Genomic DNA, 13,912 nt, shown 5'->3' on the forward strand with positions numbered 1-13,912 from the left:
CACAGTTATGTGTGCCCCAACCCTGGTGCGAGCACTGCCACAGAGAGGATTCGTTCCCTCTGCACTGCACGTCATCCAAGAGAACACTTCCAGAGCCTTCACCAAACCGGGCATTCGTGGGGGCCTCAATGGCCTGGCCACACCCAAGCTGTCTGCACACAACCTCTGCATCAGACATGTCCCAGGCATCATCACAGACTGTTCCCCATCTTCCATTGTAACGGACTTCAACGCGACCGGAACACCCGTTCTGTCCGTTCACCAGTCTCACTAATGGTCCTTGGAAAAACAGAGGGAAATTAATTTTCACCCAGCTCTTGAAATTCGGGGTTCTTTTCTAGTTATGAAGTTGGCTCCTGTGGTTTTATGAAAGTTACAAAGCGGATATTTTCCTTTTCCTAAAATTGTATATTATTTGCACATAAGTATTATAGTTTTGGCAACAACATTTACCTCTGCGGGTTTCTGCCATTTCACGGCAATTCGGGTGTGTATGCTGGAGAGAGGAGCCCAGTAACTGCACTGAGAAATTATGGGCGCCTCTTTAACTCAGGAGGGAGAAGATAAGAAGAAGACCATTATTGAAAGGACAGCTGAGAAAAGGCTTACCACTTGGAGGGGGCCCGTTTGTTGGAGGTGATGGAGCTGGCAATGGAAAAAGATAAGGACAGTCTTAAAAATGATTCAAGATGATTAAAAGCCATCTTTATTAGGTGGACATTTGAATACTTTTTATGACGTACAATTGCAAGAATGAAAGACAAGAGACATTCACAAACTAGAAGATAATCACCGAAGGAGCGTGAATGAAGAACAAGATATATTCAAAACTACAAACCCAAATGGAGAACGTGTGAGTGCTAATGTAGCGGATAGATTCATACCCTCAGTGGATTGGGCACACAGGGAGACCTGTAACACACTCTCAGCAGTGGGTTACCTACTTCTTCTGGTCAAAAAAGCTGATCCCAAGCATCGTCGGGCACAGCAATTGAAATTCAGGACAAGCCTGGTCTCACATGACAGCGTCCACCTCCTCAATACACCAGAGGTTGAAGCACAACCTCCAGAGCTAAAAGTACGAGGTGCTGAAGGTTGATTTTGAGACTCAAAAGGCTCTTGCAGGGGTTGTAACACACTCATATCCTCTGTGGATCGGCAGAGAGGAGGACACTTAACGAGACAGTGACCCAAGTGTTATGTTAATGCCAAAATTAAGTAAGTCTGGGCCAGGCAATTGGGGAAAGGAATTTGGATATATGGGAGATGAGCTTGTACCATGTGTCTTATTGCTCATTGCTCTGGGAAAACCCATTAGATCAGTTTCCGGCTTGGAGGAAACCTTTCCATGCTTCTCTTTACACCATAGAGTTCAAGTTCTTGATGGGGGACTAGGATTTCTGCACTCCCACTTGAGGAAAGTAAAGGAGAAATCCCAAAGACCGTTGAAGTCATGCGATGTTAACGGAGTACACGCCATCCTCCCAGGTCTTTGTATGGATCACTGGGCAACTGAGCTCCATCTGCCTACTTGGCAACATGACTTCAGTGAAGCCACAAACACACACACACACACACACACACTCTTGCCCTCAGATGGCTCAGGACCAATTTCTGATGGTGAGTTTCCCACTTGGAGGTTTGGATGTTATTCCTCTAAAATACATTTCAGGTAAAAATAATACAAATGCGAGTACCTGAGCAGATGACACTGGCATCCTCATGGTGAGCACAGTTATGTGTGCCCCAACCCTGGTGCGAGCACTGCCACAGAGAGGATTCGTTCCCTCTGCACTGCACGTCATCCAAGAGAACACTTCCAGAGCCTTCACCAAACCGGGCATTCGTGGGGGCCTCAATGGCCTGGCCACACCCAAGCTGTCTGCACACAACCTCTGCATCAGACATGTCCCAGGCATCATCACAGACTGTTCCCCATCTTCCATTGTAACGGACTTCAACGCGACCGGAACACCCGTTCTGTCCATTCACCAGTCTCACTAATGGTCCTTGGAAAAACAGAGGGAAATTAATTTTCACCCAGCTCTTGAAATTCGGGGTTCTTTTCTAGTTATGAAGTTGGCTCCTGTGGTTTTATGAAAGTTACAAAGCGCATATTTTCCTTTTCCTAAAATTGTATATTATTTGCACATAAGTATTATAGTTTTGGCAACAACATTTACCTCTGCGGGTTTCTGCCATTTCACGGCAATTCGGGTGTGTATGCTGGAGAGAGGAGCCCAGTAACTGCACTGAGAAATTATGGGCGCCTCTTTAACTCAGGAGGGAGAAGATAAGAAGAAGACCATTATTGAAAGGACAGCTGAGAAAAGGCTTACCACTTGGAGGGGGCCCGTTTGTTGGAGGTGATGGAGCTGGCAATGGAAAAAGATAAGGACAGTCTTAAAAATGATTCAAGATGATTAAAAGCCATCTTTATTAGGTGGACATTTGAATACTTTTTATGACGTACAATTGCAAGAATGAAAGACAAGAGACATTCACAAACTAGAAGATAATCACCGAAGGAGCGTGAATGAAGAACAAGATATATTCAAAACTACAAACCCAAATGGAGAACGTGTGAGTGCTAATGTAGCGGATAGATTCATACCCTCAGTGGATTGGGCACACAGGGAGACCTGTAACACACTCTCAGCAGTGGGTTACCTACTTCTTCTGGTCAAAAAAGCTGATCCCAAGCATCGTCGGGCACAGCAATTGAAATTCAGGACAAGCCTGGTCTCACATGACAGCGTCCACCTCCTCAATACACCAGAGGTTGAAGCACAACCTCCAGAGCTAAAAGTACGAGGTGCTGAAGGTTGATTTTGAGACTCAAAAGGCTCCTGCAGGGGTTGTAACACACTCATATCCTCTGTGGATCGGCAGAGAGGAGGACACTTAACGAGACAGTGACCCAAGTGTTATGTTAATGCCAAAATTAAGTAAGTCTGGGCCAGGCAATTGGGGAAAGGAATTTGGATATATGGGAGATGAGCTTGTACCATGTGTCTTATTGCTCATTGCTCTGGGAAAACCCATTAGATCAGTTTCCGGCTTGGAGGAAACCTTTCCATGCTTCTCTTTACACCATAGAGTTCAAGTTCTTGATGGGGGACTAGGATTTCTGCACTCCCACTTGAGGAAAGTAAAGGAGAAATCCCAAAGACCGTTGAAGTCATGCGATGTTAACGGAGTACACGCCATCCTCCCAGGTCTTTGTATGGATCACTGGGCAACTGAGCTCCATCTGCCTACTTGGCAACATGACTTCAGTGAAGCCACAAACACACACACACACACACACACACTCTTGCCCTCAGATGGCTCAGGACCAATTTCTGATGGTGAGTTTCCCACTTGGAGGTTTGGATGTTATTCCTCTAAAATACATTTCAGGTAAATATAATACAAATGCGAGTACCTGAGCAGATGACACTGGCATCCTCATGGTGAGCACAGTTATGTGTGCCCCAACCCTGGTGCGAGCACTGCCACAGAGAGGATTCATTCCCTCTGCACTGCACGTCATCCAAGAGAACACTTCCAGAGCCTTCACCAAACCGGGCATTCGTGGGGGCCTCAATGGCCTGGCCACACCCAAGCTGTCTGCACACAACCTCTGCATCAGACATGTCCCAGGCATCATCACAGACTGTTCCCCATCTTCCATTGTAACGGACTTCAACGCGACCGGAACACCCGTTCTGTCCGTTCACCAGTCTCACTAATGGTCCTTGGAAAAACAGAGGGAAATTAATTTTCACCCAGCTCTTGAAATTCGGGGTTCTTTTCTAGTTATGAAGTTGGCTCCTGTGGTTTTATGAAAGTTACAAAGCGGATATTTTCCTTTTCCTAAAATTGTATATTATTTGCACATAAGTATTATAGTTTTGGCAACAACATTTACCTCTGCGGGTTTCTGCCATTTCACGGCAATTCGGGTGTGTATGCTGGAGAGAGGAGCCCAGTAACTGCACTGAGAAATTATGGGCGCCTCTTTAACTCAGGAGGGAGAAGATAAGAAGAAGACCATTATTGAAAGGACAGCTGAGAAAAGGCTTACCACTTGGAGGGGGCCCGTTTGTTGGAGGTGATGGAGCTGGCAATGCAAAAAGATAAGGACAGTCTTAAAAATGATTCAAGATGATTAAAAGCCATCTTTATTAGGTGGACATTTGAATACTTTTTATGACGTACAATTGCAAGAATGAAAGACAAGAGACATTCACAAACTAGAAGATAATCACCGAAGGAGCGTGAATGAAGAACAAGATATATTCAAAACTACAAACCCAAATGGAGAACGTGTGAGTGCTAATGTAGCGGATAGATTCATACCCTCAGTGAATTGGGCACACAGGGAGACCTGTAACACACTCTCAGCAGTGGGTTACCTACTTCTTCTGGTCAAAAAAGCTGATCCCAAGCATCGTCGGGCACAGCAATTGAAATTCAGGACAAGCCTGGTCTCACATGACAGCGTCCACCTCCTCAATACACCAGAGGTTGAAGCACAACCTCCAGAGCTAAAAGTACGAGGTGCTGAAGGTTGATTTTGAGACTCAAAAGGCTCTTGCAGGGGTTGTAACACACTCATATCCTCTGTGGATCGGCAGAGAGGAAGACACTTAACGAGACAGTGACCCAAGTGTTATGTTAATGCCAAAATTAAGTAAGTCTGGGCCAGGCAATTGGGGAAAGGAATTTGGATATATGGGAGATGAGCTTGTACCATGTGTCTTATTGCTCATTGCTCTGGGAAAACCCATTAGATCAGTTTCCGGCTTGGAGGAAACCTTTCCATGCTTCTCTTTACACCATAGAGTTCAAGTTCTTGATGGGGGACTAGGATTTCTGCACTCCCACTTGAGGAAAGTAAAGGAGAAATCCCAAAGACCGTTGAAGTCATGCGATGTTAACGGAGTACACGCCATCCTCCCAGGTCTTTGTATGGATCACTGGGCAACTGAGCTCCATCTGCCTACTTGGCAACATGACTTCAGTGAAGCCACAAACACACACACACACACACTCTTGCCCTCAGATGGCTCAGGACCAATTTCTGATGGTGAGTTTCCCACTTGGAGGTTTGGATGTTATTCCTCTAAAATACATTTCAGGTAAAAATAATACAAATGCGAGTACCTGAGCAGATGACACTGGCATCCTCATGGTGAGCACAGTTATGTGTGCCCCAACCCTGGTGCGAGCACTGCCACAGAGAGGATTCGTTCCCTCTGCACTGCACGTCATCCAAGAGAACACTTCCAGAGCCTTCACCAAACCGGGCATTCGTGGGGGCCTCAATGGCCTGGCCACACCCAAGCTGTCTGCACACAACCTCTGCATCAGACATGTCCCAGGCATCATCACAGACTGTTCCCCATCTTCCATTGTAACGGACTTCAACGCGACCGGAACACCCGTTCTGTCCGTTCACCAGTCTCACTAATGGTCCTTGGAAAAACAGAGGGAAATTAATTTTCACCCAGCTCTTGAAATTCGGGGTTCTTTTCTAGTTATGAAGTTGGCTCCTGTGGTTTTATGAAAGTTACAAAGCGGATATTTTCCTTTTCCTAAAATTGTATATTATTTGCACATAAGTATTATAGTTTTGGCAACAACATTTACCTCTGCGGGTTTCTGCCATTTCACGGCAATTCGGGTGTGTATGCTGGAGAGAGGAGCCCAGTAACTGCACTGAGAAATTATGGGCGCCTCTTTAACTCAGGAGGGAGAAGATAAGAAGAAGACCATTATTGAAAGGACAGCTGAGAAAAGGCTTACCACTTGGAGGGGGCCCGTTTGTTGGAGGTGATGGAGCTGGCAATGGAAAAAGATAAGGACAGTCTTAAAAATGATTCAAGATGATTAAAAGCCATCTTTATTAGGTGGACATTTGAATACTTTTTATGACGTACAATTGCAAGAATGAAAGACAAGAGACATTCACAAACTAGAAGATAATCACCGAAGGAGCGTGAATGAAGAACAAGATATATTCAAAACTACAAACCCAAATGGAGAACGTGTGAGTGCTAATGTAGCGGATAGATTCATACCCTCAGTGGATTGGGCACACAGGGAGACCTGTAACACACTCTCAGCAGTGGGTTACCTACTTCTTCTGGTCAAAAAAGCTGATCCCAAGCATCGTCGGGCACAGCAATTGAAATTCAGGACAAGCCTGGTCTCACATGACAGCGTCCACCTCCTCAATACACCAGAGGTTGAAGCACAACCTCCAGAGCTAAAAGTACGAGGTGCTGAAGGTTGATTTTGAGACTCAAAAGGCTCTTGCAGGGGTTGTAACACACTCATATCCTCTGTGGATCGGCAGAGAGGAGGACACTTAACGAGACAGTGACCCAAGTGTTATGTTAATGCCAAAATTAAGTAAGTCTGGGCCAGGCAATTGGGGAAAGGAATTTGGATATATGGGAGATGAGCTTGTACCATGTGTCTTATTGCTCATTGCTCTGGGAAAACCCATTAGATCAGTTTCCGGCTTGGAGGAAACCTTTCCATGCTTCTCTTTACACCATAGAGTTCAAGTTCTTGATGGGGGACTAGGATTTCTGCACTCCCACTTGAGGAAAGTAAAGGAGAAATCCCAAAGACCGTTGAAGTCATGCGATGTTAACGGAGTACACGCCATCCTCCCAGGTCTTTGTATGGATCACTGGGCAACTGAGCTCCATCTGCCTACTTGGCAACATGACTTCAGTGAAGCCACAAACACACACACACACACACTCTTGCCCTCAGATGGCTCAGGACCAATTTCTGATGGTGAGTTTCCCACTTGGAGGTTTGGATGTTATTCCTCTAAAATACATTTCAGGTAAAAATAATACAAATGCGAGTACCTGAGCAGATGACACTGGCATCCTCATGGTGAGCACAGTTATGTGTGCCCCAACCCTGGTGCGAGCACTGCCACAGAGAGGATTCGTTCCCTCTGCACTGCACGTCATCCAAGAGAACACTTCCAGAGCCTTCACCAAACCGGGCATTCGTGGGGGCCTCAATGGCCTGGCCACACCCAAGCTGTCTGCACACAACCTCTGCATCAGACATGTCCCAGGCATCATCACAGACTGTTCCCCATCTTCCATTGTAACGGACTTCAACGCGACCGGAACACCCGTTCTGTCCGTTCACCAGTCTCACTAATGGTCCTTGGAAAAACAGAGGGAAATTAATTTTCACCCAGCTCTTGAAATTCGGGGTTCTTTTCTAGTTATGAAGTTGGCTCCTGTGGTTTTATGAAAGTTACAAAGCGGATATTTTCCTTTTCCTAAAATTGTATATTATTTGCACATAAGTATTATAGTTTTGGCAACAACATTTACCTCTGCGGGTTTCTGCCATTTCACGGCAATTCGGGTGTGTATGCTGGAGAGAGGAGCCCAGTAACTGCACTGAGAAATTATGGGCGCCTCTTTAACTCAGGAGGGAGAAGATAAGAAGAAGACCATTATTGAAAGGACAGCTGAGAAAAGGCTTACCACTTGGAGGGGGCCCGTTTGTTGGAGGTGATGGAGCTGGCAATGGAAAAAGATAAGGACAGTCTTAAAAATGATTCAAGATGATTAAAAGCCATCTTTATTAGGTGGACATTTGAATACTTTTTATGACGTACAATTGCAAGAATGAAAGACAAGAGACATTCACAAACTAGAAGATAATCACCGAAGGAGCGTGAATGAAGAACAAGATATATTCAAAACTACAAACCCAAATGGAGAACGTGTGAGTGCTAATGTAGCGGATAGATTCATACCCTCAGTGGATTGGGCACACAGGGAGACCTGTAACACACTCTCAGCAGTGGGTTACCTACTTCTTCTGGTCAAAAAAGCTGATCCCAAGCATCGTCGGGCACAGCAATTGAAATTCAGGACAAGCCTGGTCTCACATGACAGCGTCCACCTCCTCAATACACCAGAGGTTGAAGCACAACCTCCAGAGCTAAAAGTACGAGGTGCTGAAGGTTGATTTTGAGACTCAAAAGGCTCTTGCAGGGGTTGTAACACACTCATATCCTCTGTGGATCGGCAGAGAGGAGGACACTTAACGAGACAGTGACCCAAGTGTTATGTTAATGCCAAAATTAAGTAAGTCTGGGCCAGGCAATTGGGGAAAGGAATTTGGATATATGGGAGATGAGCTTGTACCATGTGTCTTATTGCTCATTGCTCTGGGAAAACCCATTAGATCAGTTTCCGGCTTGGAGGAAACCTTTCCATGCTTCTCTTTACACCATAGAGTTCAAGTTCTTGATGGGGGACTAGGATTTCTGCACTCCCACTTGAGGAAAGTAAAGGAGAAATCCCAAAGACCGTTGAAGTCATGCGATGTTAACGGAGTACACGCCATCCTCCCAGGTCTTTGTATGGATCACTGGGCAACTGAGCTCCATCTGCCTACTTGGCAACATGACTTCAGTGAAGCCACAAACACACACACACACACACACACACTCTTGCCCTCAGATGGCTCAGGACCAATTTCTGATGGTGAGTTTCCCACTTGGAGGTTTGGATGTTATTCCTCTAAAATACATTTCAGGTAAAAATAATACAAATGCGAGTACCTGAGCAGATGACACTGGCATCCTCATGGTGAGCACAGTTATGTGTGCCCCAACCCTGGTGCGAGCACTGCCACAGAGAGGATTCGTTCCCTCTGCACTGCACGTCATCCAAGAGAACACTTCCAGAGCCTTCACCAAACCGGGCATTCGTGGGGGCCTCAATGGCCTGGCCACACCCAAGCTGTCTGCACACAACCTCTGCATCAGACATGTCCCAGGCATCATCACAGACTGTTCCCCATCTTCCATTGTAACGGACTTCAACGCGACCGGAACACCCGTTCTGTCCATTCACCAGTCTCACTAATGGTCCTTGGAAAAACAGAGGGAAATTAATTTTCACCCAGCTCTTGAAATTCGGGGTTCTTTTCTAGTTATGAAGTTGGCTCCTGTGGTTTTATGAAAGTTACAAAGCGCATATTTTCCTTTTCCTAAAATTGTATATTATTTGCACATAAGTATTATAGTTTTGGCAACAACATTTACCTCTGCGGGTTTCTGCCATTTCACGGCAATTCGGGTGTGTATGCTGGAGAGAGGAGCCCAGTAACTGCACTGAGAAATTATGGGCGCCTCTTTAACTCAGGAGGGAGAAGATAAGAAGAAGACCATTATTGAAAGGACAGCTGAGAAAAGGCTTACCACTTGGAGGGGGCCCGTTTGTTGGAGGTGATGGAGCTGGCAATGCAAAAAGATAAGGACAGTCTTAAAAATGATTCAAGATGATTAAAAGCCATCTTTATTAGGTGGACATTTGAATACTTTTTATGACGTACAATTGCAAGAATGAAAGACAAGAGACATTCACAAACTAGAAGATAATCACCGAAGGAGCGTGAATGAAGAACAAGATATATTCAAAACTACAAACCCAAATGGAGAACGTGTGAGTGCTAATGTAGCGGATAGATTCATACCCTCAGTGGATTGGGCACACAGGGAGACCTGTAACACACTCTCAGCAGTGGGTTACCTACTTCTTCTGGTCAAAAAAGCTGATCCCAAGCATCGTCGGGCACAGCAATTGAAATTCAGGACAAGCCTGGTCTCACATGACAGCGTCCACCTCCTCAATACACCAGAGGTTGAAGCACAACCTCCAGAGCTAAAAGTACGAGGTGCTGAAGGTTGATTTTGAGACTCAAAAGGCTCCTGCAGGGGTTGTAACACACTCATATCCTCTGTGGATCGGCAGAGAGGAGGACACTTAACGAGACAGTGACCCAAGTGTTATGTTAATGCCAAAATTAAGTAAGTCTGGGCCAGGCAATTGGGGAAAGGAATTTGGATATATGGGAGATGAGCTTGTACCATGTGTCTTATTGCTCATTGCTCTGGGAAAACCCATTAGATCAGTTTCCGGCTTGGAGGAAACCTTTCCATGCTTCTCTTTACACCATAGAGTTCAAGTTCTTGATGGGGGACTAGGATTTCTGCACTCCCACTTGAGGAAAGTAAAGGAGAAATCCCAAAGACCGTTGAAGTCATGCGATGTTAACGGAGTACACGCCATCCTCCCAGGTCTTTGTATGGATCACTGGGCAACTGAGCTCCATCTGCCTACTTGGCAACATGACTTCAGTGAAGCCACAAACACACACACACACACTCTTGCCCTCAGATGGCTCAGGACCAATTTCTGATGGTGAGTTTCCTACTTGGAGGTTTGGATGTTATTCCTCTAAAATACATTTCAGGTAAAAATAATACAAATGCGAGTACCTGAGCAGATGACACTGGCATCCTCATGGTGAGCACAGTTATGTGTGCCCCAACCCTGGTGCGAGCACTGCCACAGAGAGGATTCGTTCCCTCTGCACTGCACGTCATCCAGGAGAACACTTCCAGAGCCTTCACCAAACCGTGCATTCGTGGGGGCCTCAATGGCCTGGCCACACCCAAGTTGCCTGCACACAACCTCTGCATCATTTATGTCCCAGGCATCATCACAGACTGTTCCCCAGCTTCCATGGTAATCGACTTCAACGCGACCGGAACACCCATCCTGTCCATTCACCAGTCTCAGTGATGTGGAAATACCCAGTTGAGTTGAGGTCGTGTAAACCGAATAGGCTGACAAGAGACATGAGAGAAAATAAGGTCCTAGTTCTGTTATATCTACTAGGATCTGTTAACTGGATGAAGGTTTTTTTTTGTGTGTTTATTTGTTTTTTAATCACAGAAATCCCATTGATGGCTAGATCTTTTATTATGAACAGATTCCGCTGAATGTAGTTGAGTGAAGAGTCATTAGTAAGTCAGTAATGGTTCCTGGATTCTTTGCCTGGCCCCAAACCCATTGGTCTGGGCCTGCCCTGTTAATGGTCTCCAAGGTACTGGCCACTAGCTGGGGATTACTGGAGTGCAATGCGATCATGCTTCGGTCCTTCCACTTTCCACCAGACACACCATCAGCACTCGGTTCTCTGGGGAGAGTGGCATATAGGAGTTGAGTCCAAGTACTTGATACCTGTTGGTGTCTCTCCTAGACCACAAAAATACCCAGACAGGGTTTGTGAGGAATCAAATACATCCACCTGTATGTATCTGGTGATCTGCATTGACTCTAAGACTTTGAATTATTAATCACAGCTGAAAATAATCAGTTTCTTTGTTTGATATTTATCTTGTGCTCTATATGTGCATAGCACTTTATAAACAAGTTAAAAAAAACCAAATGAGTAATTTCCTCTGCACTCAAAAAATTATTTAAACCATCATTTGACTGCTGGCTATATAAATGTTAAGCAATTTTTAGAAACATATTGAAGTTTAAGGGGGAAATAGGGAGTGGATATATAAATATATGGTGGGAAAATACTAGTAACTTAACAATATGCATATCTTTATGTGTGATCATAAAGAGAGTGTCTGTAAAATTTATCTTAATTCCTAATATATAATCTTTGTCCTTATCTTTAAAATGATGATCATAACATAATGATAATTAATGTGATAATTTTTTCACCCATAGGCTAGTGTGTCAGCTATAGTGAATTATATCTCGTAGTGGCATTCTGAAGTAATAAATGATGAAGAAACTGAAAAGATGGGGTAAAAGCTTCTGAGACAGTATAATGGATGAAGAAAGAAAGGACGCTACTGATAACTAAGATCAAAGACTATCTGGTGCTCTACCGCCTCTTGAGGTCTTCATTGCAGAATTTGCCCAGGATCTTAACTGAGTGTTGCCTCTCTGATCCAAGTTTAATGGTTCTTTCAACTTGGGCTAGTATGCATGGCTGGAGGTATGCGCTAGAGACTGGTTCTGCTTTCAGTTGGGTTGGTAACCTGCTTCCTTGGCAGTGAGGACACAGGCTAAATCATTTGAGTGCTGATAATCCTCAAATGCCTTTTCCTGTGCCCAGAAGGGCAGACAAGTTCTCTTACAATTCACTGGGAAAGAACGATAGAGTGGCTCAGCTTACTGCGGCACAAAGGACTATGGGTCATGTCCCCAGAAATCCTAGTGACATACATGGTGGTGTGCAGAACCATACAGACTAACACGGCTGCTACTCTGAAAACAGTAACTCGGGTATGGCTTTACAGCCTGGCTGCTCACACTTGGGCTACGCTAACCCACGTGCTCAGACCCTGGTGCAGATCATCCCAGGCTAACTTCAATGAGGACATACCCTTCGGGTCCTATCACCTTTATCTCCTAAAGTACTGAGTTACAGCACTTGCATTGTACACTGCTACAACCTCCATGTCTGAGGGGGTTTTAACTCCGAGATTCTATTGTACTGTTTATAAAAGCTACATTGCTTATCAGAGACTCAGTCCTGCAAGCCTTTGCTCATTTGAGTAGTCTCAATGATATTGAAGTCTTGAGTTTGCAGGATTTTAGGTCCCACATGAATTTTTCACAATTTTCCCACTCCGAGATCACTTGAAATACCAATAGAGGCTTTAAAGACCTAATCTGATTAAATCACATCAGATCCTAGTGAAGTCAGGTCAAGTCACAATGGGAATCCATTGAATAAAGACAAAGATTATTAGATTTCTGCTGTGCTTGGATTTGACCACCTCCTTGTAGTCCATTTTAATCCTCTTTGATGATGAACACAGCTAAGGGCGGCTTCTCTCTTGTTTTAGACCTAATTAAATGTAACCATCTTTTTCATCCTAAACTAAGTACATTCATCTATTTCTTCTTCTAATTGATAGACAAGCCCTTATCAGTAACATCCATGCTTATCCTTTGAGATCAGAATCTCTTATTCAAGCTAACAAGATTACCTGAAGTTTTTGATGTAAAGTTTGAAGAAACAAAGGCTCAGTATTTTTAACCTATATGCTGCTGTTTTGTCTCCTCGTCTCTGACACTCTGCTCCTTGTCATCTCTATATACATTTTAGAACCTCAAATCTACTGGGTGACCTAACTGATGTTCCTGAAATGCGGCACTCCCCTGCAATGGTTGTAATACAGAAAAAAAAATCACCAACATTACTGCTTTCCATTTCCAATTTAGAATATGCTCTCTGGGAAATTGACCTCAGTCATGGCACCAAGAGATAAACTGAAATAGAAGTTTCATTGTACTAAGCCATTTAGCAATTTTCAGTAATATTTTTACTTCTATTAGGTTCAGTTGCCATCAGTTCCCAACAAGTCACGTCTATCTACGCCTGTAATAAAATCCAGCCTTTAATATTTTTATACAAGAATGAGAAAAACATCTGATAAATTTTAGACATAATACCTGGGTCATGCAAGATAGCGGCACTTATTAGTAGCATCCAGGTGAAAATCATTTGAGGTCCCATTTTTCACAGAGTTTTCTGCTTACCTAAACAGATGTAGTCTCAGAATTTATATGAATTCTAGTCTATATAGGAGAGGGCGTGCCATGTAATTTGATCTTGCTTCTTGCACTTCCAAGTCAATGCCAAGGAAGTTTTCCCAGGAGGTTATTTTCATTTCACAATGTAACAATGTACATCTATAGATCTAGATATCCACAGATGGCTATCGCTTCAGAGAAGACATTGGACTGATTCCAAACAGCCACCAAATACCTTTGTGGTCACTCTGATGTGATTGTTCCAGGAAGTGGTGGCTTTCAGATGTAATGACACCAAGTAAGGATGGCATAACATCAACTAATAAGCTTTCCAAATGCCAAAGTGTCACACTGGAGGAGTCTATTATTGCAGGAATTACATCAAAAGATTGTGGAAAGGTCTCAATTAACAAATTCCCACCTTGTCTCAGAACACTCCAGTGAAACAAAATACTCCGCTGCTCATTGGTACCTGAATTTTCTCCAAGTGGCTTTGGCTCCTGTTTAGCCTG

The 13,912-nt window shown here is 44.2% G+C and overlaps 1 protein-coding gene across 1 annotated transcript in view; it reads right to left on the bottom strand.

Moving 5' to 3' along the window:
• Positions 1-1,621: 1,621 nt before the first annotated feature.
• Positions 1,622-13,912, bottom strand: part of LOC140915208 (scavenger receptor cysteine-rich domain-containing protein DMBT1-like) — a 194,593-nt gene continuing 182,302 nt past the window's right edge. The window contains 9 exon segments of the mRNA XM_073354781.1: positions 1,622-2,009; positions 2,340-2,375; positions 3,416-3,739; positions 5,152-5,454; positions 6,204-6,302; positions 6,876-7,178; positions 7,928-8,026; positions 8,606-8,908; positions 10,316-10,678. Coding sequence (XP_073210882.1) covers positions 1,669-2,009; positions 2,340-2,375; positions 3,416-3,739; positions 5,152-5,454; positions 6,204-6,302; positions 6,876-7,178; positions 7,928-8,026; positions 8,606-8,908; positions 10,316-10,678 — 2,171 coding nt within the window. The 3' untranslated portion in view covers positions 1,622-1,668.

Source organism: Lepidochelys kempii, chromosome 7 (assembly GCF_965140265.1).
Source record: "Lepidochelys kempii isolate rLepKem1 chromosome 7, rLepKem1.hap2, whole genome shotgun sequence".
Taxonomy (NCBI): Eukaryota; Metazoa; Chordata; order Testudines; family Cheloniidae; genus Lepidochelys; species Lepidochelys kempii.